The sequence below is a fragment of the Rhyacophila brunnea genome, unplaced genomic scaffold, assembly GCF_057557595.1.
Source record: "Rhyacophila brunnea isolate RB1 unplaced genomic scaffold, BYU_Rbru_1.0 scaffold_2, whole genome shotgun sequence".
In the NCBI taxonomy this organism is placed as follows: domain Eukaryota; kingdom Metazoa; phylum Arthropoda; class Insecta; order Trichoptera; family Rhyacophilidae; genus Rhyacophila; species Rhyacophila brunnea.
In genome coordinates this window covers 48,987,774-49,013,991 of record NW_028232859.1, presented here as the reverse complement: position 1 = coordinate 49,013,991, position 26,218 = coordinate 48,987,774, and the positions used below count along the sequence as shown (strand labels likewise).

The window sequence follows — 26,218 nt, the reverse complement described above, 5'->3', positions numbered from 1 at the left end:
CTCCTCTTCTAGGAGGTGGAACAAATAATCAATTATGCGCTGATGAAAAATATAGTAACAATTTATTATAATCCAGAATACATCATATTAAATTTATAGCATACAAAATGTGACACAACATAACAAATGGGGCATTGCTTTGATAATTGTGCACTAGATGGTATCCGTCGACTCTGATACAAAAATTATTTTTACGTTAACAATACTTTGACAGCAACTAACAGCCAATTCGATTAGCAACATAATATAATATGTATTTGTATTTTACAATAGATGTCGCTGTTTTTGCGTATATATTATTATTATTGATGGGCTTATACTATTCAATTAATTATATTGTAGTAGGACGTACGTCTTGGGTAGTAATGCTTACAATTGATTTTTTAAAAAATCGGTGAAACGCTAATCTAGTAGTATTTATGTTGCCTTGTGTACATGACTGTTACAGTTAGGGATCCCGAGCTATTTTCAATACCTATGAATCTCGGGATAGGTAAACATAATCCCGAAACTCTCTGGATTGATTTTTTTATCAATTTTTATGGAAAATAAAATAAAAACGAAAATATAACAGAAATAATACTTTTAATAACAAATAACTACATTAGAAATAAACTGAGTTTGAATGAAGTTTGATTTATACCCATGTGTAAGTAGCCGATTGATTTTATTTTTTCACATAAGTACTTAAATTAATAAAATTGAGAAAGATTGGAAAAAACAATGCTTAGCACTATTAACAAAGTAATTCCACCATGATCTCATACGTTTTACGGCATTTTCATTATTGGCTGACTAATTAGATTTATGAAACGGAAAGGCGATAAGTGTACACCATGATTTGCTTTACCATTTTAAATCTCGCTAACCCATTCATTAAGTCTTTACCATCAGAAACACCAATCGCATATTAAATTCACATTATTATTTATATTACAATATTATTTACTCCATTAAACTTATGTATTTCCAAGATTGAACGTATACAATATTAACAATAAATGTCTTAAATAGTATAAATTATACTAGATTTATTTTTGACCGATTTATCAATGTTATTTGTAAATTTTAAAATTTTATATAAACAATGGAAAAAAAATGCCAATCCCGGGATTGTCAAATTGTAATCCCGAAATCCCGGGATCAGAATTTTTGCTCGGGATTGGATTCCCTAGTTACAGTCAAATTACAGTCAAAACAGACGGTAAGGAATGTGTGCTACTCGTATTTTGTTATATTATGTAAGTTGACATTTCTAACCCATGTTTTATTCTTACTATGTAAGTACAGTCGTCAGGAGATTTTCTTTTTTCCTAAAAACTATTAATCACTTGACATCAGCTGGTAACAATAGAATTTATTAATACTAGATTTTATTTGTGTTGCGGTTGGGATCCAATATATTCCTTCGTTTAGACCACAAACATTTTCCAGCGATCAGCGCAATGATAACAAGAATAATCATAAAAGTGATTATGATGGTGTTATTGAAATTATTTTCTGAAGGAAGAATGGTAATTTCTGGTTCTTCTAAGTGGGGAATGTAGCTGTAGTTGAGAGCTCTGGTCTTGATGATATTTTTGTAGACCAAGGCGGATGCTCGGGCAGTTCTTGTTCTATTGGGACTCTCGAAGTCCACTTGATATAAGCCGAACCGTTCTCTGCAAATAACAAAGTAATATTTTATTTTATATTGTTGGATCACTAGTGTGGTGTTCGATGTGTAGGTTGAGGATGATGATAATGAAGTCTACGATGTAGCAGGGTGAGATTTATTAGCAGCGTATCGGTACAATAGTATATTATACAATGATAGTTACGAGCTAGGTACTTGGATTCAAGTGACATCTAGATAAATTATTCTTCGTTATTTATACAATAAAAAGTAACACATTAACATTAAATTCTGGTACATAATCATATTGGAATAATTATAGAGTCGGCGTTTAAAATCGACTAGTTTGTGAAATATTATTTGTTATTACAGTCGTAAGAAAATATGATACTATGAAAAATGATTATTCGGCTAATACACCGTAATTGTATAATGTGTTGTGATATGATGTAATAATACACCGTCTCTAATTTCGCCAATCAACTTGCTGACCTAGCTAAGAGTTGTTTGCTGGAAATTGATTCGCTGGGAATATATTACTGCAGAGTAATTTGATACATTAAACAATAGATATTTGATCGCTATTATTCTACAGCTCCAATATTTTAGTTAAACATTAAACAATATAAATAAGGGACAAAGGGAAAACATTTTCATCACGCAATCGATAAGCCATTGCAGGGAGACGATAATATTTTATTGAATCGTATTTGGGAACGGATAATAATACTTATGTTATAAAGATTATCAAATAAGTGGGAACGCACGTTGTCCGTCAATCGCATGACCGAAATATATTCAGAACGCTCGAAGTCAAGCGAAAAGTCAGTTGACCTCTTGGAAGACGAATACTACTAATCGTAAAGCATGATTTGAGTATACATTGAGTCCACAACCGCAAGTAGGGGGTGCTTTGAACAGACCTAAACGAGACAAATGCTGGAGAAGGCGTCGATTCACATAGGGCTGTACCATTTTTTTTAACTGTCTCTACAATGTGGTGTAGACCTTTGCTGCCCCGAGAAGATGTATCTTAAACGTTTTTTAATTACGGATGATGGATGTTAGCCACTTGCTCAACCTATTAGAAACATATTCGGTGTCTAAAGACTTATTGAAAAACAAAATCTGAATAGGCCAAGCCCGTAACGTTAAACGCCAACATTATTATCATCACCGATATGAGGTCAGCTAAGGAACGAACTCTTCACCTCGGTTTCAACAACACATCGACAAAGGAAGCAGAGAAATGTCCTCCCTAACCAATTCCCCGAAGTGCGCTCATTAATGTGTATTATATTTTACGGTTTTGTCTGCTGACGTAACAAGTTTTATTATAAATTAATAGAATTTTCTAATCACAACTGTGTTATTATTTTTCTAGTAAAATTGTATCACACTGTTTTTATTTCTCTTCCTTGTTTGTACAGTGTCAAATATTCATCTCTACTGTGACATGAGGTGTAATAATGATGAGGAGAGGTCATAGTGAATTTTAGTTAATATTTAGGTAATAATAAAAAAAATGTTATCTTAATGATATTATTTCAACGCAAAATCGTTTACTATTAACAAAACATTTTTTTCTGATTGGTTCTTTCTCCGGTCTTAAGGTGAAGCCTTTACTGAGCCTTTTTTAAAGAGGCACCTAGCGGAAAAATACGAAGCTTGCAATTTGAGATTTTTTTTTGATAATTTACAATTTCAACTGTATTAATTAATAAATATGTATCTGAAAACATTAAAAAGACAAATATAGTCAAAGATAAACTTACAATATTGTAAAAAATGTAATAAAATTGAATCGGACCGCACCCTTTTATTACATATATTTTATTGTCATATTTATTATTAAAATTTAGTTTATTAAGTTTTCTAAGCAACACCTAAGATATTGTTGACTAATTCATAGTTTTAATATTTTTTAAATCTATTTTAAAAAACATCGATTTTTATAAAAAATATAAATGTGTATAACTTGAAATCCTTTTTATTTATATCAAATCAAGCTTCAATATTGGGACATATGAAAATGCATTCTATTGATAATCAAATAAAACTCAATGGGTATTTAGTAGATACTAATTCCACTTTTTCTAAGTTATTCATTAACTATACATATTATGGATTTAAAAGATGTTCTAACGCTAGGGGCGTTAAAAACGAGCGATTTACGTCATAAAATTCATGTACGTATTTTATAACCCACAATATATATTTTAAGTTCAACAGTGCTCGGTTATTATTAGTGGATTAGATGCTGATACATAATATAAATTGATTTTAAAAAGGTAATACAATCATAATATTATAAACATATAAACAAATAATTAATCGATGGTTCCATTTCCAACTTTACTATTTACTCTTATAATATCTTGAAATACGAGTAATTAGGAATATTCTATGTAATTAAAGTACTTAAACCAGATCAACGTTCATATTTCATTGATGATCATAATTTTATTGACGTTTTTAATATAGCCTTAATTAATACACGTATTCAATATCTTAATGGTTTAAAGCTGTGTCCAGCCGAACGTACTGAGATTGTATCGTTAATCAGTAATTAGTTCAATCAGTAGTAGTTAGTTCTCGAAGTGAGAAATATAAATTATTAATTGACATTCAACGTTCTTGATATTCAATAGTAATTCTTCTTTTGCACCCCAATGCCGTTGCGACCGGGGTGGGGTGACTGCTCCTCTTGCCCACTCTTTGTTTCGCTTCTGACTGTATAGTTATGTATTTATATATATATATAATTTAAAATACATGCTAACATAAGATATGTAAGTACCTAAATAAAAAGTATGTAAGTTTTACTATTTTATACTCACGAGTAACCACGAGTCCATTCAAAGTTATCCATCAAACTCCAAGCCGTAAAAGCAGTCACGTTACAACCATCCTCAATGGCGTCAAGCAGGGATTCGAGGTGATCGTTGAAGAACTTTATTCGGTCGATATCGTTGAGTCCACCGTTGCTGGAGTAACCGATCTCGGTAATATACATCTCTCTATCGCCGTACTGCTTGCGAGCCCAATTTAAAATGTTACGCAGCCCACTAGGATGGAGCTGGAAGACGAATTATTTGATTTACAATTTCACTGTAGTATACGTACCAGTAGAGTTGGGCATTTCCCGATAAAATCTCAATCTCGTGATTCGGGATTTCCCTAAATTATGAAATTTTGAATTCTCGAGATTCGGGATTTCCAGAAAAGAATTCTCGAGATATCGATGAAATTAAAAAAAAACCTGTAAAATCCTAAAATCTGTGTAAAACAGACAAATTCCAAGAAATATATTTTTTTTTTATTTAAATAAGAAGATAAACAAAATAGAAGTAGGAAAACATAAATAATTCAAAACATTACTTATTAAAATAGAATTTCAAAAAACACAGACTGTCAATGGAAGCATCTGACAATCTTATCGTGTACGCTTTTGAGACACAAAATTCCCTGATGTTAAAAAAATGCGTTCATTTTGAGTCGACGTTGGTTTATTGTTTTAAATGCCCCGATCAGTCTTTGAACGTTTTGTATTTTCTGTCCAATTTTTTCATATAGAAAACTCGTTTTTTCAATTAATGTTTGATAATAGAGAAAAGATTCCCGAGAAAAGATTCTCGAGATCCGGGATTTCCCGAAATGTTTAAAATTTCAATTCTCAAGATTCGGGATGGAGAATTTCGAAAATTTCTCGAATTCCCCTCGGGAAATTCCCGAAACCCGTCTCTATGTACCAGTGGCGTATAATCCATACATGCATACATATTTGATAACTTACTTACTATAATATAATGATAATATGAATTTATTGCGCAAGTGTATTGAATATTTTTCGAAAAACATCATAACTATTTCATCGGGCGCCCACCAAGATTCAATGTGTTACAAAACCCTAAATGGATAATAATGTAACAAACAATATCTATATATTTAATAGATAGCCTTTAAGCATAAATCACCACGTAGCACTGACACCTATCATTCAAGTATTTCACAGTAATAATTCACATAAATATCGGACAATAAACCAATGTGAAAATCACAAAAATATAGACAACACCAAGAAAGACTAGTTGCTTTAAGAGTGCTGTGTGAAGGTCGAAAATGAAGAATTTGTGTGTATTTTTGCGAGCTTAGCCTAGCTAGATAATCTGTAGACTCTGTAGGAATAACGTGTATGACATTATGATAATTTGTCTTTTCCTATCTTAGAAATTAACATTATTTTAATGACCACATAAAACCACTATAAAAGAGTGTTAAAATGACGTGTTAAAATTGAGAATAAACCCATATTTGGTACATCAAATGTCCGTGGTTATATCACAAATTGACACAACAGATTTTCTAAACTTCTCATTAATGTGATAATAATTATTAATTATGTATTATATCTGGACATCCCCGTTAATGCAGGCGTCGATAGTCATCAACACCCTTACCCCATGATTATCACGGAGACAAACCAATTCCAAAGGACGGATTATGTTAGAAGTCTTCTTCATTGTAATGCTTATTTTACCCTTATTTATCCAAACCATTTGAGCTCATTATCCGAAATGACAAGTATTTGATTATTTTTCAGAGCCACAATTGTTAATTATTAGATACAAATTACAACATTAGTATAATGTAGAGAAGATTCAATGATCTTTGAAAGTTCTTTAATACGTTTTAGAAGAGATTGGCAGAGTGCATTGGTGATTTAAAAATATCTAATTGATAGCACAACAACGAATGCCTACCTTTAACCAAGATGAGGCCGCCTGCTCCCATTCGTCTCGCTGGTAGAAGCCGTATCCGAAGTCATTCTGGTACGATGGGACACTGTTGGTAGGACGATGATTGGAGCTGTTTATGACGATGGAAGTGTAGAAGTTCACTCCAATATAGTCGCAGGTACCGATGATGCTCAGCCGCTCTTCGTCGGTGAACTTGGGTAAGCGAGACTTGGTGTAACCCTGCTCCGCACTCTGGGCGTCGATATTGTCTCGCATTACCTTTGGATAGTCTCCGTCCTTCGTCAAAATGGGGTGGTAGAACCAACCGGTCTGGAAATGCCATGCACATTATTAGTAACCTTAAACTATCTTAATTTGGGATAGGTATTATATACTTACATTCTTACATACATATTTATCTTTAAACTGTCTACATATTTTCGCATATTTTTCGTAAAAAAATTCGGTGCAATCTTCTGCAATTTAACAAAAATGTATACTTTATTTCTTATAGGCGTTCTGAACAGAATACTCTACAATATTGTATGTACGAGGGTGGTCCCAGAAGTACCCGACCTAACAACGAAAACACAAAAAATTTGGGATTTTTTTAATTTCTCTACGTAGTCTCATTTTAGGTCGATACACCTTTTCCAGCGATGTTCAATAGCTTTGACACCCTGTTTATAGTGAGAATCGTCGACCGCCGACTCCACCTCTTCATTGTTGGAAAATCTTTTACCACCGAGTCATTTTTTCAAGTTTGGAAACTGAAAATAATCCGAGGGGGCTAAATCTGGCGAATAGGGTGCTAAGGAAGCAATTCAAACTTTAACTCATTGATTTTAACCATTGCGATAACGGATGTGTGAACTGATGAACTGTCCTGATGAAACGAAACTATCTTTTTCGCCAAATGCGGTTGTTTTTTCTTGATTTCATCACTCAAACGCTGCAATAAGTTTGCATAACACACGCCGTTGATTGATTTTCCTTTCTGAAGATAATCAATGAAAATTATCCCACGCGCATCCCAAAAAAACTGACGCCATGACCTTGCCTGCAGATGGAACAGTCTTCGCCTTCTTTGGAGCCGATTCTCCCCTTTCGGTCGATTGTTTTGACTGTTCTTTCATATCAGGTGTGAAGTGATGGATCCATGTTCAATCAATGGTTATGAATAAACGCAAAAACTCTGCTTTATTGCTGTGAAACTTTGCCAAACACTCGATTAAAACATCCTCACGATACTGTTTTTGTTCCATTGTGAGTAATCGCGGCACCCACCTTGCGCACAGCTTTCACATGTCCAAATTTTCAGTCAATATGTAATGTACAGCACTTTTTGAAATGCCTACCATGTCTACTAGCAATTTCGACGTTCATCCAACACATTTTCGTCACCATTTCTGGCATGGTCACCTCATTTGGTCGACCACTGCAATGTTCGTCTTGGCAGCTCGTACAGCCTCGTTTAAACTCACCCACCCAATATGTTATTGTTGTAAACAAAGGAGCAGACACACCCCCAGAGTAGAATCTAGCGCCGCTTTGATATTGATTGGACTGAAGCCTTTCAAATGAAAGTATTGTATCACATAAATTTGACCAATTTTTTCCATGTTTACAAATTCACTGAGAGCGTTCACTGTTAGTTGATGGCTGACAAATAATTACTGAACAATGTAGCGTCGTCAAACTTCAAACTTAGGCTTTATAAGGTTGGTACTTTCTATCGTAGTCACTATTTTCAAACAACAACTGCTATCTATACGTCAGGTCGGGTACTTCTGGGACTACCGGTAAGAATCCTAATAAAAATGCATAAAGTATAGAATAGATTTTTCAGAAATTATACCTATAAGAAGTAAATGTGAAAGTGATTTGTCAACATTGTAGGTACGGGAATAGAAATTGTAGCTTTGTTTTAAAAGTATTTCTTTTTCTATTAAATTTGTTAAATACGACTGATGAATTGAAATACATGTATAATAATAATATATTTTTATAAAATCAAAACGATTCGATATAAACATAACAATGCATGTACCTACCTGCAATGCGATCATCGCATAAGTAAAATCACCTACATTTGAAAGTAGGTAAACATTCAATTCGGCCGAATGCGATCATCGCAAATATTATAGTACACTGCACTCCCCATTTACACGGTAAATTCGTTCCACGCGATACCGTGTTAAAAAAAACGTGTAAAAAAGTATACACTAAAATCAAAGGTAATAAAAAGTATTCACTATGTTTTCAAAAATCGTCTTTATTATACTAATATAACGAGCGAAAAGAGTCCCCGTAAATGTTGACGATGTCATATATTTAGAGATTATCATTGTTTTACACTAATTACATAACATCATAATATACGTAATTTTTAAAAATCTTAGTTTAACTTATTCTGAGAACGTTGTCATACGTATCGTATAACCAAAGATTTGTTTTAACTTAGGAACTTTTGATTTTCTCAGTCTCCATTGCTTTTTTTGAATCTTTGTATTTTTGTTGCTGTTTTGTCGATTTGAGGATCGATTTGTCGGAGGGGTATCGAAATCGTTTCGGGGTCTCTTTAATTGAGATCAAATAAGAAATACCTACTTACCTCTATTTTAGTGAATATCGAATATATTTTTTTACTATCGATCGAGGGGAGGGTACCTACTTGATGGAATTTGAATTTAAATTCTAATGCATTTAAGTTTTGTACTATTCCATTTGAGTCATTTTACAACGTTTTTCTTAGGTCATATTCTTATTTGCTCGGTGGTTGTTTGTCCGGTACAAATCTTGCAATCGATTTTTAACTAACTTCCCGACTAACTAGACATTTGAAACCTTTAGAATATATCAGAACACGATGCCAATGCATTTTTTAATACTTTTAGCCATCTTTAAGTAGAATTGAATTCATTTTCAGTTAATTCTGTTTTGTATGAAAAGTTATTTCGCTACCATTATTGGTTGCTAGGAGTCCTAGCAACTAAATTATTAAATAATATATACGTGCGTTACTGTGGAAATCCAAATGAATTGACATTTCATTATTCAGTATTTCTACCAAGTACAAATTTTTTTGATCGTTTAAGCTAGTCAAGTCAAGTTTATATGATTCAACAGAAAATTTAAAAACGTTGTATATAAAAAGTTCTTTTTATCTTGTAATTATTTTAGAATTATTTTATCATCCTATTTTGAATTATTTATTACACTCATCTGTGTGAGAATTCTAAAATGAAAAAGGTACATTTGCAATAATATGTAGGTACATTATTTTATTTTCATTATTATAATATAATGATGATTCTCTTACAAATATTTTTTTTTATTATTTCATAATTACTTACTGCATTTTGTTAACGTGGTTAGTGGTTCGATTTTTTTCTAAATCTAATAGCTGTCATGGTTTGTAGATAATATAAAGGTATCTATATTATATACTTTAATTTTAAACTTACATTAAACTGAATACTTGTTTCAGCAATTATAAAATCATCGTGGGAGTCAGTTTCTGGATCCGCCCATACGAGTATATGCGCTAAGCCAACTTTTCCTGCAAAGTTTACAGTACGATTTAATTTATTTTTGGTTAACTCATTTAGTGCTAACAACGCGACTGGTGCGTTTGCATTACCTGGCCATTAGATATAATTAATATGATATTTAACCCTTTCGCTGCTACGATGTTGTGCAAAATCCGATCGAGGATTGCTACCAATAATTGTTGATACATTAAAATATTGTATTATTTTTAGACACCTTACCACTCTAATTGATTCTGCGAAATCAGAATATTATGAACACGTTTCGTAATTAATTTATCGTTTTGAATAGATAACGAGGCAAGTAATTGACATATCTCTTTCTCGCTCTATCATACGAGCGATCGCGAGAGCGGGCGAAATGCACGATCCGCGCACAGAGTTTTGATTTTTATCAGTTATTGGAAACATTCGGTTATGCCACACGAGGGATAATACAAAGTAGTGGAATTAGGAAACTACTCGGCTGAAAAGAAAAAATTTGCATGGTGGCCTCGTTAAAAGATCGCGTACAATATGCGTGATTTGTGAAAAAGGTCTTCATGGTGTTTGTTTATTGGAACATTTAAAATAAGTATTGCAAATGATTTTATTTCATTATTTTTTTATAAATGAAACTGTTTTTATATAGCACAAATCCACTGTACTTTAAACACTGAGTTGAGTAAGTCTTTCCCATTATTTCAAATGCATAAAATAAAATAAATCATTGTCCTTCCACCAAGAATTTGACTGTAAACAATTTTTTTATATGGTAAACTGAAATTTGTATTTGGAATTGTTTTTATTGTAAAAAGGGTGATGCCATGAAAAAAAATACAATAGTTATAAGTTCTAAACCTACCCAGTCACAAAACATATATGAATCGGGTTATATTACACAACAATAAAACTAAATAGATAAACAATGTTTCGCACCACTGGTGCAGTAGTATGTTCCCAAATTAACTTAACATTTCAGGCATCAAAAACAACGATATATCGTTGCGTAGCATTCTAAGGGTTAAATGTGGTAATTAAATATTAATTAATTACTAATTAATTATTAATAACAGCAGTGATTTAATCTAAACACAAAATTAGTAAATAATGATTTAAGTGCGAACCACCGAGAGATATATTGAAGGTATACATATTGTGTGTAGTGTATACTATAATATTAAAGTTTTAAGATAATTAGTTAAATATCTCTATTTTACAATAGTTTAAGACGGATGTCTAGCTTAAGGGGGAGAGGCATGCCAGCAGAGAACCTAGCGGAAAAATACGAAGCTTGCAATTTGAGATTTTTTTTTTTGATAATTTACAATTTCAACTGTATTAATTAATGAATATGTATCTGAAACCATTAAAAAGATTTTTTTTTTTAATTTAAAGATAAACTTACAATTGTAAAAAAATGTAATAAAATGGGAATTCGTTGCAGGGTCACATCTTATTATTACATTATATTTTTTGGTCATATTTATTAACTAAATTTAAAAAATAAATATGACCATAAAATATAATATAATAATAAGATGTGACCCTCCAACGAATTCAAATTTTATTACATTTTTTAACAATTGTAAGTTTATCTTTAAATTAAAAAAATAGATAAAAATCTTTTTATTGTTTTCATTTACATATTAATTATGTATTTATAGTTGAAATTGTAAATTATCAAAAAAAAATCTCAAATTGCAAGCTTCGAATTTTTCCGCTAGGTTCTCTGCTGGTGTGCCTCTCCCCCTTAATGTATTTGCATCAAATAAATTGGGTCAATTGGGAATTGAACCCGGTATACTGTATAGCAAATCGGCTACAGCAGTTGTAAATGAATAAGTATCAGTCAGTAAGGAATATTCTTGAAAATTACCTTTTTGGGTAGATCTGAAAGTGTCATTATAAATATGGTAGGCTTTGGCATGAGCTTTGATGATATTGTGCCCGCAAAGATATTCAGCAACACCATGGAAACCAAAGTTCGGTGCTAGCGTCAATAAGCCGTTACTCATTCCATATCCGTACAAGCACAGGTTATAGGGCTCGTTGAAGGTTATCCATTCCTTGACTCTGTCTCCGAAGCACTCAAACGCCACTCGGGCGTAGTCTGCGTATAAATCCACCATCACATCGTTTGTCCAGCCACCTTCGTAAAACAAATGAGGCGTATAATTACAAAAAGCGTCAAGTCCACAATTCAATATTTTCGGGAAACAACGTTTTTATGTTTCAAGCTTCAATTATTTGTTTTAACGAGAGATTTTTTTCCGTTGTATTCTATGTTGAAATTAGAACCAAATAGCAATTTGTTTCAGCCGATAAACTCTTAAATGTAATAAATGTAGGCAAAATAAAATTGGACATAGCGCATTTTGTACCTCATTTTTTATCTTACTCCTAAATAAGGCACATATTTCCGTGGCACTGCCATGAGTTAACCAGTTGCTACAGCATGGGAGACGCCCTTTTCAACATTAAACGTTCCCTTATTGGTTGACTTAAACAAGCGCGAAATCAACCAAGCCTTAAATAATAGGAAACACGGACTTGGCGCTTTTTGTAATAAATCGAGACCTAAAATATTTATTTTCGTAGGGTTATGTCGCGTTTTGGAATTTTTAGATCAATACATATTGTGTACCAAATGTGGACTAATCGCTTTTTGGAATTAGACGCCTCAAATCATATTAAATAGTAAGTACCTTTGAGATAGCTTTCAAAAAATATGTAGATACCTAAATATTGAATTGCATTATGTTTGTTTGTAATAAGTAATAAGATATTCTTTAGCGGTATAACCTACACACTAAGGTAAAGTATTTTATTGGGTTAAATGAAAATTGTATGTATTACATTTCTCCATATTACAGTTTACGGTGAACCAACGCACCAGAAAGAGATGGCCGTATAGACTTGACATAAAAATGACGCGTTGTTTGTGGAGCATTATATACAGTAATCAGTGACGTCCCGTGAGGGTAGGCAGATTGAGCGTCGCTTGGGGGCGGCAGTTACTCGAAGGGCGGCAAATCGAGGAAAATCATTTGGAATATATAGAAATAGCTAAGTACCTTAACTTAGTAACAACGAAAATATCTTTCCATTAAAAGAATCAGCTCATTGGTTTTGTCGGGTTCGCGATATCTAGTTTACTTCCGTTGCCCTTCGACGTCCTTGGTGACCAGAAGCGACACGTGCAGATTTGCGAATAATACAATTACTCTAATATTTGGTTAGTAATGTATCCATACAACACATTTCTTAGACATTGGACACATGAAAGGATGATAAAAATAATGTATGAACAATTAATGTAGCGGCATTTTGGCGCTGCCTAGGGACGGCATTTTATCTAGGGACGTCACTGACAGTAATGTTCCAAATTTATTAGATTCAATATTCACTATCATCATATATTTGTACGATTTGATACTTACGAGCAACTTTACTACGTGCTAACCGACTTTTGAACCATTCAGAATTTTATGTAAATATAATAATACGACATGATTGTATTGCTAATTTACTTTTCTACTTATTTTGCTCTGGTTTTCCCTTATATTTTTATTTATTTATACATAAATTTGATCTCAATTCTATACGGCCATCAGTTTTCAATCCAACATCTCACGAACTGTGATGCGGCCAACTGCATACATACAATTTTTCTGACACGATTTTATTGGTATCTCAACAAATATATCCCAATAGTACCTAATGCTAATTATGTTATGGAGGATTTGGGGAGGATTCCGCAAGAGTTTTGAGTGCTAATAAGTATTGCATTATTTAAATGTGATAGAAGCGTCATAAAGGAATCATATAACATGTAAGTTATAATAGGCATTACTACAATGTACCAACAATATAAACCTAATATACGATGAAAAATTTTCGGTGCTGCGTTTGAAAACTACCTGCCGATTGCAATACTTAGGTAGGTAAGTAACTATGGGCCTAATGGTAAGGAAATAATGAATCTTGTCTAGATAAAAATAATAAATACCCAAGTAACTCGTTTTTCAACGATTCAACATTTTTTTGTAAACATTTGCTGTACCTATTCCAAAAAGAAATTATTGATCATCGATTATATTATTAGGGAATATAATATGTATTTTTCATCAAGAGTTTATAATTAGTTAGCTCTAATTATATTACAATATTATATTATGCTAATTACAAACAATAAAACATAGTGGTACAGTAGAGAAATACATATTATATTTTACTGTCACGACCCAAAAAATATATTGTTATCACATTTAATAATATAATATATCGATACCTTCTCCATATTTTCAGATTAAAAAATATAATTCCTTTACAGGTATGGGCGCCGGTAGCGTGGTGCAAGGTGGTGCAAGTGCACCACCTTTGATTATTTTATTTTTTTTGATAATTATTGTATAACAATATTATTTATTAAAGCAAGTTCTACAAATAAAAAATCATTTAAAGAGTAGAAAAAACCGATGTAATTAAAAAAATTTGCAAACGGTGATTGCGCAATGGATGAACATGGCTTTTGGGTATTAATCCCATGTTATTTTTGGAACTCCACCTATATGACCAGACATGTTGGAACAGCCATCGTATCCTTGCCCACCCAACATAATATGCAGATCCGATCCAAAATCCTATACCGTCTTTAATATCATCTTGGACAAAGGTTGTGCAGCTAAAGCGGATGAGAAGGGACCATAAATTCTTCATGTATTTTGAAAATGTTACTATTATCTTGTGCAGGTATCAAATTGTACCTGTTTGTAGTAGTTGTGAGAGGTACTGTTTGAGATGGACTCTCCGCTGTCGAATCCCGCCGCCAGCGAGGTGCGTTCAATCACTTTCTTTTCGCTTCCTCAATCAGTCCACCCTGTTGAAATCCATCGTCGTCTCACATCCATTTATGGTAATGTGATGAACCAGCGGAATGTCAAGTGGTGTGCTGAGTTTTCGAGTGGTAGAACGAGTGTTCATGATGAGGAGGGGAGAGGAAGGACGTCCTCAATTGATGACGTTTTGTTGAAGAAAATCAATGATAAAGTTCGTGAAAATCGCCGTCTGACAGTTCGTGACCTCGCAATTTTATTCCTAGTTATCTTGCGCATAGCCCCGACCTGGCGCCGAGTGATTTCCATCTTTTTCTTCACCTGAAGCAACATTTGGCCTAAAATCGCTTCGAGACCGACGAGGACGAGGTGGAAGAGGTCAGTACATTGAGGACGGCGAGGCGGAATTCTGCAAGGGAATCAAGGACCTAGTGCCACGGCTCACCAAGTACATCGATCGTAACGGGCACTACGTCGAAAACGAAAAATATTGGGGATAGTTACCTAAAATTTATGCTTGCAAGGCTGGCAGGCATAGACTATAGATACATATAGACGCCACCCGTTGCATTGCTAAATGAAGCTACGTGCCGTGCGTTTGGTTTGTGGGCGAGCGAACGCATTCGCCTATAAATGTTCGAGACCATAGACCATTTCGCTAGTGCTCGCCCAAAGTGCTCGCACTAGACGCTCAGAATTCAAATATAATTTTCTGTTTTTTTACGTTATATAGTATTTTTAAGCGGTCAAAATGCAACCAATTAGGTAAATATATCCATAATTTAAGTTATTTTAAAGAAACACTAGGTCACTGATATTAAAATAAATAATAATATATAAATAAATTGTCACGAACATGTATCAACTTACCTATGAAACATAATACCGTCTTCTTGCTTATCAGTACGGCTACCATATTTTAATACAACATGCAGAACCACCTTTCCTACTTAATTAACTAAAAATATTTACCACTGACTTTATGTTTAACACAAAAAATAGCAAATTTAGCAACACGAACAACACTCTACGTGAAGCGATTCAGCACGATTTACCGGCGATATTTTTGGAGACCAACTTAAAAATATGTAGACCTTTTATCTTACTCTAGCGCGTTTCGCAGGGATTATAAGGGTGCCGAATACTTTCTCACTCGCACTCATGCATCGTTTTTGTTCAGGCCTTGCTGGCAGGGCTCTAGCCTGGAGTGGCGGATCGACCAGTTAAGTGAGAAAAACACACACCACAAATTTTCTCCGATAGTAAAAAAAGTCGCTATTTTCTTCATGATTATTACCATTTGAAAATATGTGATATACTTAAATGATAATTCGCGTGTAGAATTTTATTTTATAATTATTATTAAATATATGTTTAATGTGTTACTTACTTAATGGCTATTCATTCAATATGACCTTAAAATCGCTATAATTACACGGAATACCCTTAACAATGGATTTCGCGGAAACCATTTGGGGAGCATCACTGTAGAAAAGCACACCGCCTTTAACCTTAGCGATATGTAGGGGGACCGTCATATATCCTGGCTTGGGGGGCCGCTTCAGGATGTGGGGGTCATGCAGCGAACTATGGGGTGGCTGCAAATTATAAACTGCGACGCCTAGGCGACATAGCCAACATTGGAATAAGAATATGAATTCTCTGACATGCACCACCTTACGCAAAATCCTGGCGGTGCCCATGTTTACATGTCATATAATTTACGATCGCAATTCAATAAAATTACCGAGTTTTACCCCCCACCCCACCCTGTAAAGTGTAAACCACGAAACATGATATATTCTTGAGCTTCAAGTACCTATCATACATTTGAACTTTTACCGTTATTTATCTGTCTTTTATTAGCCGAGTGATAACAATATAATATTGGGAGCGATCCAAGGGTGGCGGTAGTAGCCTCGGAAGCAATTGGGGGGCGTTGAATTTAAATAAGGTAGTGGAAGCAAAAAAAAGTAGAAGATAAAAATGAGAAACTGTTCGTAGGTACATGTTTCATGTGTTGGGTAGCGAAGAGTCAAAAATCGTAGTGATTGTTATATTTTCCAAATAAATACACAAAATTAATTTATCATTTATGCTATAAAAGATATGAACGGCTAAAAAGGGCTGCACCAGTAATGCACCTACCTATATCCTGGAAGACCTGTGGAGTGTCCCAATGAAATAGTGTAACCATTGGAGTAATATTATGATGCAGAAGCTCGTCTATCAAGTTGTTGTAATATCGTAGACCATCTTGACTGATCTTCGCAGGGAATCCCGTAGGAAGCAGCCTTGTCCAGGCAATGGAGAATCGGTAGAAACTGACTCCCATCTCGACTAGCATCTGAACGTCTCTTTTGTAGAGGTGATAGGAGTCGCAAGCGACGTCTCCAGTGCTGTTTTCTTTCATAAATTGCTTCTTGTGATGCGTGAAGTGGTCCCAAACGCTCTCGGATTTGTCTAGAAATAAACAAGCAATCAATAAATTTATTACTGTTTTCTTACAACTCCTGATTGAGACATGGCATACCTACATTCGTTTCGTTTATGTTGGATTCACACTCTTCGGGAGGCCGAGCGTGATAGTGTAGTAGGTGTGCTCGCCTTGGCTCCTTGCTCCTCGCCAGCGCTCGTTCTTTTTTGTGCCAGCATTTTTACAATAAAGACCTGCTTTACGAGTGCAGAAGCGCTAAATCACAAAAACACAAAAGACAATAACATTTAAATACGTTTATGCGTGTCAGTGGCATGCGGTCCATAAATAATGTATTAATGAGTAGCGTTCCCGAAAATTCTTGATGCATTACTATATAATTAATTATATTATCTACATATTTTTTTACGAAATTACTTAATAAATATTACTTATAAATATTTACTTCATCTAAAGCTAAAGGTTCTATATTATTAATGAGACTTTCGCGGACGGTTACTATTGTTCACGTTCTATATTACGAATATTACCTAAATACGTTTAGGACGTCGCAAATCTCTCACTGTGAAATACCACACACCATACTAGCTGGAATGCGATCTACCAAGATTTAATTAATTATGTGGTCCGATGACAATATTATTCATTTATATTTTATAGCATCACGCAACAGAATATTATCACTTCAGGGTCACCATTTTGGGTAATGCGTATCGAGAGAAGGTGTCTCCCGAGTAGAAACACGCGACTTCGATTTCTCATTACCATTCGATATTTAGATAATTAAAGTAAATTATAACGAACGTGGAAATGTGGCAAGTTACAGTTACCCATGCAAAAGAACAAAAAAGCGAACGTTTCAATGTTGCCACACGTTTTGATATGGTTCAATGGGAATATAATTATCTTGCGACCTGGTGTGTAAAACTCTCACCTATGTCATACGCCACGTCATACGCGGCCGGCTAACATAACCCTTACGTGTGCCAGATCAAAGAATTTAAGCCCTCATTTTGTCCCGAGCAGAGCCGCACGGGACTGGTGATGCAACCTTGCACCGAAGTGCGAATGCATGATGTTAATTTATATGGCAACTATCAGAGTGACTTTAATTTGAAGAGTCGCAAGGGGAGCCGAGAGTGTCCCGCTCCTCGTACGCTCTGGCGAATTTAGTAAAGGCCGCAAAATTGGCCTCGGTTGCCACCATGTCCGCGTGTCCTATTGGGCCCGAATGGGGTCGGACCCGGGCAAACAACTCCGCTCGTTCGGGGCCCATAAGTGGACAGTCCCACATGACGTGCTCCGCGTCCTGCTGGTCGTGTCCACATGAGCAACCGGACCCATGTCTTGCCAAACCAAACCCCTGCAGTTTGACCGCAAAGTTTCCATGGCCAGTCATGAGTTGACTAGTCCAGTGGGTCGGCACCAGTCTCCTCGTCATGTGTCTCACCGAGACGTCTGGAAAGTATAGAAAAGTCTGGCGGCCCTTAGGGGAGGCCACCCATGTCGCCTGCCATGCCGCATATGCGGTCTTGTAGACCAGCTCAGATACAGTCTTTTTGTAGCTCACGCCTTCTATCTTGCGATCTGTCACTAATATAAATCCTAAGTAGATAATATTATGTAGCAAATAGTATGTATACCTATATGTATCCCTACAAGCAAAAGTCACCGCACGTCTCTTGTGTAAGTACAATTGACGGTTTGGGCACTTAAAACATGTAGTTAGTGTCTACTGATAGATAAATAACTACATGCAACGCATGCTGACAGGTAGTTTGATATTGTTAAAACAAGAAGACATATATTATTTTTAATTATTGCTAATTTTTGGATTCATTGCTTTAAAACCTTAAAGAAGTAAGGAAAATAGTAGTTGCATTAAAAAAATATTTAAACGACAACACGTTGAAATATATGACCGCCCCCTACGACGAACTAGGAAAGGAAATAAAGGACGCATGGTCACCGTATTCATCATGCACGAGCTTACCAAAGAGTAGCACTCGGGCTCAGTGGCGCACCCAGGATTTAATATTGGGGGGGGGCCCAAGGAGGAGAATGTAAATTAGTCCCATAGGCTCTTTTTCTTCTTCACAGCCTAATTTGTCATTTATCGGTCTTTTGTCTATTGCACTCGGTGTACCTACACCATGGTCCCCACATCCTGAAACGGGCCCTCAGGCTAGGATATTTGGCGGCCCCCCTACCTAGCGCTAAGATTAAAGGCAGTATGAAACACTAAATTAACGTTTTCCAAATTGTGTTTTAGTTCAAATTAAGGGTACCTACTTATACAGTGAATTATTGGCGTTTTTTAATACATCCACTTTAATAATGGAGCTGTCGAGTATCGACACATAATAATCAAAAAATATATTGCACAATTATATAAGTAATTGAAAATGTTCATGGCCATGAAGTATAATAGCGCCGCAGGCGACTTTTTTTACTATTAAAGCTAATTTATGATGTGTGTTTATCTCACTTATCTGGTCAACCCGACACGCCGGCCCCCCCGGCTAGAGCTCTGTCAGCCCTCCCAAGCTATGACCTACACCACTCCGGAATTCGGGTGGACACGGAGAATATTTTGACAGTTCCATTAGGGATTGGGTTTCTAAAAAAACCCGGCATTTTCGAAATTTTTGTGTTAGAAATTAAAATCTAAGAAATTTTTCTATAAAGGTGCTGGTGAATTACATTCTGATAATTTTTATTTTGGGGGGTGCCAGGGCCCCCTGCCCCCCCCCCCTGGGTGCGCCACTGCTCGGGCTCCCTCGCCTCGGGAAAGTTTCGGCGAGAGTGTGTTCTGGCGTTATGATTGTGTGTTTATTATTGCCCTGTCATACTTACTTTCATATTATAATTATAATGAAAAATAAATATAAAATATATTATGAATATTGTACCTCCAAATATTAAATCTATTTTCTATCAAAAAATATAATAGCGATTTAAAATTATATGCATATTACTATTGAATTAATTAACACATACCGCTAACATTCCAGCCACCCTCGATCTGATAAGACGCAGTGGCTACGCCAAATTTGAAGTTTTCGGGAAATTTTCTCTGAAGTTTCTCGGCAAATATTGGGAAACACAAACAACTGAAAAGAAAAACGAATAAAATATACGGCCTGAGGATATAGGAAAGATTTGGAAAACGAAAATGCATTATAAAAGAATTCTGAATAAACAATAAACAGAGCTAATGATGGTAATGAAAATAATGCTATCCATACAAATCCTGCAATTAATTCCGAGCTCGGTAAACTTAATATGTTGACTAGATACTAATAATTACCGAGTTTAACTCGTGATATATAGAATAGTTTTTATTACATGGCGAGCGTACTTATTATAACATAAAATATTATGCCATAATAAGATGGGGGTGTTCATTAAACACACATTTTATTACTGTTCTTTTACATTGTAAGTTTACCTTTTTTATTTTATTATTTTAATGTTTTTAGATACGTATTATTTAGTTAAACCGCTTTAAAATTTGAATTTTAAATACAATTTATTAACTTCGTCACTCGTATTATGTCGCTAGATACCAATTATTCTCCTTGTGCTTCCTCTTTACGTTGGGTTAAGAGCGTACTTCAGTGAAACGGCAAATAATTTTCATTAGTAGGTGCGACGAAATTTCGCACTCGTCGCCAATCGGGGACCGATAGTCGAGGTGTGCGAACGTCGATTTGTTTTGTCATGGCGTCAGATGAATATATTCTTAAATCGTGACTAAAAAACGTTACGTATGTACTTGAAAAAGAAAACATGTCAATGAATATACTATTATTATTAGTAACAAGCTGAAGTACCCGGCATCGAATTCACCTAAGTTTCATCGCAATCGGATGAATGGTGTAAGAACGCATACGGGATAGACAGATAGACAGACAGACAGACATTCAATTTTATTTATAAGATATAGCCTTCGCGCAAGTGCAAGCAATAAGTTGACAAAGTTTTATCGCAATCGGATGAACGGTATGGCAGCGCATAAAATACGAACAAACAAACAAACAAATATTGATTTTTATATATTAGATATAACAATAAACATAACATTAAATGGACGCATGTTGAATTTTTATTACAAATTATATTTCGTTCGGCACGGGTCATTTACACAATCCGCGCATCGCCTAGCCACGATCTTTTTAGACCATGCCTCAACTGAAGTATAGCCTTAATAATTACGGAATGAAACAATAAAATAATTTTAAACCAGCGGCGCTCCAATAAGCGGCGCTTTTTCTGAGTGTGTAACAATATATTTAAAATACTAATATTAAGTAATATTAATTATTACGAAATGAAGCAATAAAATAATTTTAAACCAGCGGCTCTCCAATAAGCGGCCCTTTTTCTGAGTGTGTAATTTAACAAGATAATTAAAATAGTAATAATAAATATTATTGATAATTACGGAATGAAGCAATAAAATAGGTTGAAACCAGCGGCGCTCCAATAAGCGGCCCTTTTCTGAGTGTGCAATTTAACAAGACAATTGAAATAGTAATATTAAATAATATTAATAATTACGAAATGAAGCAATAAAATAAATTTAAACCAGCGGCGCTCCAATAAGCGGCGCTTTTTCTTAATGTGTAATTTAACAAGATAATTAAAATAGTAGTATGAAATAATATTAATAATTACGGAATGAAGCAATAAAATAATTTTAAACCAGTGGCGCTCCAATAAGCGGCAATTTTTCTGAGTATGTAATTTGACAAGATAATTAAAATAGTAATAGTAAATAATATTCACAAACAGATACGGAATGAAGCAACAAGATAATTTTAAACCAGCGGCACTCCATTTCAACTTCCTACCAATAAGAAAAACAAATAATTTGGATAGTTCGATGAACCAAAGAAACACTTTTTATTTTGTGAACCTGATTCTAAATCACCACACCAGAGCTAGTCGAAGAATCTATGTTATCACAAGTTTTGTTTTTGTTTTGTTACGCCAAAGACGTATAACTTCTAACACGCGTACATAAGTACACACCGATTTTTTTCAAATATCAATTTTAGAAGGAGAAGTTACTATGTGCATTTAGCGACAGAATACGAAAAATGTAATTGAATACAGTTAACAATTTTAATGGTAATATAAATTATATTAAATTCTACAGGTTGTTTTTTTTTAATCGATAGTCGTTTCGGTTGTTGTCGGTTATTGTAGAGACTATTCTAGTAAGTTTATCTTTGATTTTTTCTTTTGAATGTTTTACGCTATACCTACCTTTTGATAAAAATACTTTTCATTATAAATTATATTAAATTATTCCGCTTGTAACGCTATTTTACAGGAAATCATAAATGTTTTGAAATCCGATTATATTTTGTTTGATAGATAAGCATCCGTTATTATCAGAATAAACGAAGTGAAGAATTTCAACTATAAAATAAAAATTATTTCCACACGGTAAACTATAGCAAAATAATATGACAGACGGAGACGATAATGATAATATGTCGACCAACATATTTTCCAAGAAAATGACTTGATTCAGTTTATCGACTTCGAAATGGGGATTTCCATAATCACAATTGAACTGAAAAATGGAGCACGAAGCACTCTTTAAGTTCCTTTTTTTAAGTAATGCTATTAGTATGTACTTATTATTAATATTATGTTGATAATGATAAGATATAAATTAAATTTAATATTATACTTACATCTATTTGGTCCATTTGAATTAATAATTAATTTTTAACGCAAATAAAGATGATAGCCTTATTATTTATTTACACTTGTGTACATACATGACGTCGAAGCGATTGCATATTGTACAAAATGTAATAATTTTACTGATAAGTGTTTCAATTTACATTTAAAAAAATATAGGGATATGAGGAAACATTGTGTATTTCATCATTTACCAAAGTTTCACCAAAAACATGAATGTTTTCTTTTACAACATATCATTAGTTTTATTTTTTTATATATAAATGTTAGTATAAGATCTTTTCTTTTTCAATTTAATTATTTTAAGTTATAAGAATCAATTCAATCAATGTTATAGAAACGAAACGATAAGTAAACTCTATTTTGCTCATTTGATCAGCTGCACTAAATTAATTTATGTTAATTCGAAATCAGCTTCATTCATTTTGTAAAATAAAGCCGATTTCGTTTATATATTTTTTAGTTTTATTAAATTACAGAAATCACATTATTGTGGTATTCTTTAGGTACTGGTTTCTCATATCGAGATACCGGGTTCGATTACCGGTGAGGGTGAGGTCACAATAATAATATATCTTAATATGACTTTCTCAAGTCTGGGTGTTTTGTTATTGTATCACTGTTACTACTATACCACTGTAAATGAGCCTCGTGGCATGTTGTAGTTTAAAAAAAATGTAAATAGGTAGGTACTGTTAATGTAGATTGTGTTAGAAATAATTATATTCCTAATCTTAGAACATTTACATTATATATTTGCGATAAGAAAGGAAATACCTACCTGCCTACTTTATATAAATTATTAACAAACCTCAAACACGACACTAACACCATGACGTAAAGTGTGTACATAATGCACTTATTTTTAGGAATACACCCCTTTTCACTATTGAAACTTGAATGAAATTTTCTCCAAGAGAGAAGAGACAGTAATGATTTTTAGCAGCCAAACTATCGAATCGAGTGTTCGTTCACAAACTGATATGGAAATGATATCTAAACGTTACAAATCAGTTTACTGGTAAGTAGATTTTTACGTCGTTCAGATACATTCAGGATATCGGTACTAGCATGAGGTAAGTTTTTTTTTCAAATACAATTTATTTATTAAAATTTAATGAAATCTACAGTGAATGAATGAATGATATTGTAGATCAGAAATGCATGTTACTTACTTTATAATTCATCTATTTAAAAAACAAGTATTGTCTTGTGTGCAGATTATCATAGCTTATCATTATTAATTTTATGCAGCCTGAAGTACCTAACTATGCTTAAATTTGAGTATTTAGTACTAGTAATAGAAGGACCATAGAAACAGGTTTTAATCTTATAATGTCTGAATAATGAAAATGATGCCACAGGGTTATGTAGACCATGTACTGCTTACAGGCGACTGGGAAAGGGAGAACAGGTATATTATTGGCAAATGTATTTGCCGGCTGAATATGACAATGCCAGAGCAGTCATTATCAGAATGATCATAGGATCGGACACCCCAAATATTTCCCACATTTTTTAAAAAATTGCGATAATTTCTTGTGGTGTCTGGCTCGGCGTGATGCCTCTCATCACAACACGCTGACAGTGAAGGGGCGATGTTGGACCTGGCTCGGCCACGTGCTGCGGATGCCAGAAAAGAACCTCAACCTGGCTTGCCTATTCTTTAAGCCGACGGATTCTGGCGTCCTGGAAGGCCGCTAAATACTCTCTATAGAGTATATACGGCGGAGCTACGGGATGCTGGTTTGACCTGGATCGTAGCAAGAAGACTGGCGAGCGACGTGATTCTTAGAGGCGCCGCGTGGTGTCCATATGCTCCAACTAAGGGGCGGATATGGCCGAAGAAGAAGATGTCTGGCTCGGGCGTGTCCCTCTTTATAATCTTCAATAATATCTTCGGATGTTATTATTTGGCCAGCTGCCACGGTATTCGCCTTATAAATTCAAATTCTCCAGAATATCAGGATTGGAAACTGTATAACGTGAGAACAGAGAAAAGTTCTTTGAGATCCGAAGTGACCTACGAGCTTGAAGAGAATGAAAGGCGAGCGTGCCTTGAAGGAAGCTAGTCGGAAAATACTCTGTTGAGATAATATTATCAAATGGAAAATAGTTATACACATTAAAATAAAGATGTCGAAGACATTATTTCTGGACACGCTCTAAAACAAGCTTATTGGAAACCCCATAAGGACTCCAGATAATGGACCCATATTCAAGAATACTCCGTACTAACGGCACGTAGACAATAGGGTATACCTACGTAAAATATTTGGATTCTTGAATGGCTTAGCTTGTCTAAATTATGTTTTTTTTGACCAAACGTCAATTGAATTGAGATTATTTTGCAAAATGTGACAATCCAGCTAGCTGCAAATTGTCACATATAATTTATTAAACAAAATTGTAGAGATTTTTAAAAAGAATTTTGTTTTTAATATTAGTTTTACCCAAATATGACAATATATTCAAGAAAATATTATTCTTATGGTGTTGGAGATGGAGCCTAAAACATATGCAAATGATGCAAAAAAAGGAACACTGGTCTAAACTGTGAATAGTAAGAAAGGAATTATTTCATTGTGTTTTAAATGAAAAAATACACTTTATGTCAAGACAAGTTAAGTTGTTTTAAGTATCAATTTATTTTGCATACACATTCAAAATCACACATCATGCTACAAACTAAAACTTGTTTCATTAATTTTTACAGGGAATTCACAGAAGGCACCATCTGAAGAAACATCAATGGTTTTAACATACTTAATGAACTGTGCTAGTACATCGATTATAATAATTTTTAATTTAAGTATTTTTTCATGAGATTCAGCATTTAATTCGTAGGTAATAATTCATATTATTGTGTTACGTGGCGAATATCAAGTGATAACCCATTTTATAAAAAGTTCAACGGTATTATCTGATAATAAATTTAGAATTGAACTTTATCTACCGGGTCTCAATGGGTTTCGAAATTTTTAACACGTGAAATGAAGAAACATAAATTTTAATGTTGCGTGAAATTACGGCCAATTGGCTCAATTTTAACGTCTCAATAACATTAGTATATGTACATTATCGGACTTAACAATAATAATATATTATATAGATAAGTAAACTTTTAGCATTACATAATACGATGCCCAACGGTTAAACGGATATTTCTGTAATATCTAAAATGACTACATTAATTAAAATTGAGTAAGTTGAATGAGGCTTTGTACTGTGTTGTATCTAATACAGAAAGGTAATACTGAAAAAAAATCACAATTATGTAAACAATTTAAATATCCGTAAATGTTTACGGCACATTGCATAATGTCACAAAGCACATT

At 34.0% G+C, this 26,218-nt stretch overlaps 1 protein-coding gene across 1 annotated transcript; it reads right to left on the bottom strand.

Moving 5' to 3' along the window:
* Positions 1 to 45: 45 nt before the first annotated feature.
* Positions 46 to 23,948, bottom strand: LOC147072455 (myrosinase 1-like). The gene is made up of 8 exons (XM_085947234.1): positions 23,692 to 23,948; positions 20,160 to 20,272; positions 16,871 to 17,185; positions 11,764 to 12,036; positions 9,822 to 9,916; positions 6,379 to 6,684; positions 4,456 to 4,694; positions 46 to 1,661 (listed from the first exon to the last, which is right to left on the bottom strand). Exons 1-8 carry the CDS (start codon positions 23,730 to 23,732, stop codon positions 1,367 to 1,369), a joined length of 1,677 nt encoding a protein of 558 aa, XP_085803360.1. The 5' UTR covers positions 23,733 to 23,948; the 3' UTR covers positions 46 to 1,366.
* Positions 23,949 to 26,218: the final 2,270 nt, after the last annotated feature.

Coding starts and splice junctions, on each gene's coding strand:
- LOC147072455 (XM_085947234.1), bottom strand. CDS start 23,732: ATGTACACACTTTACGTCATGGTGTTAGTGTCGTGTTTGAG. Junction 9,917..11,763: donor TTTCAGATCTACCCAAAAAG/GTAATTTTCAAG, acceptor TAAACTTTGCAG/GAAAAGTTGGCTTAGCGCAT. Junction 1,662..4,455: donor GAATGGACTCGTGGTTACTC/GTGAGTATAAAA, acceptor TGTTATTTGCAG/AGAACGGTTCGGCTTATATC.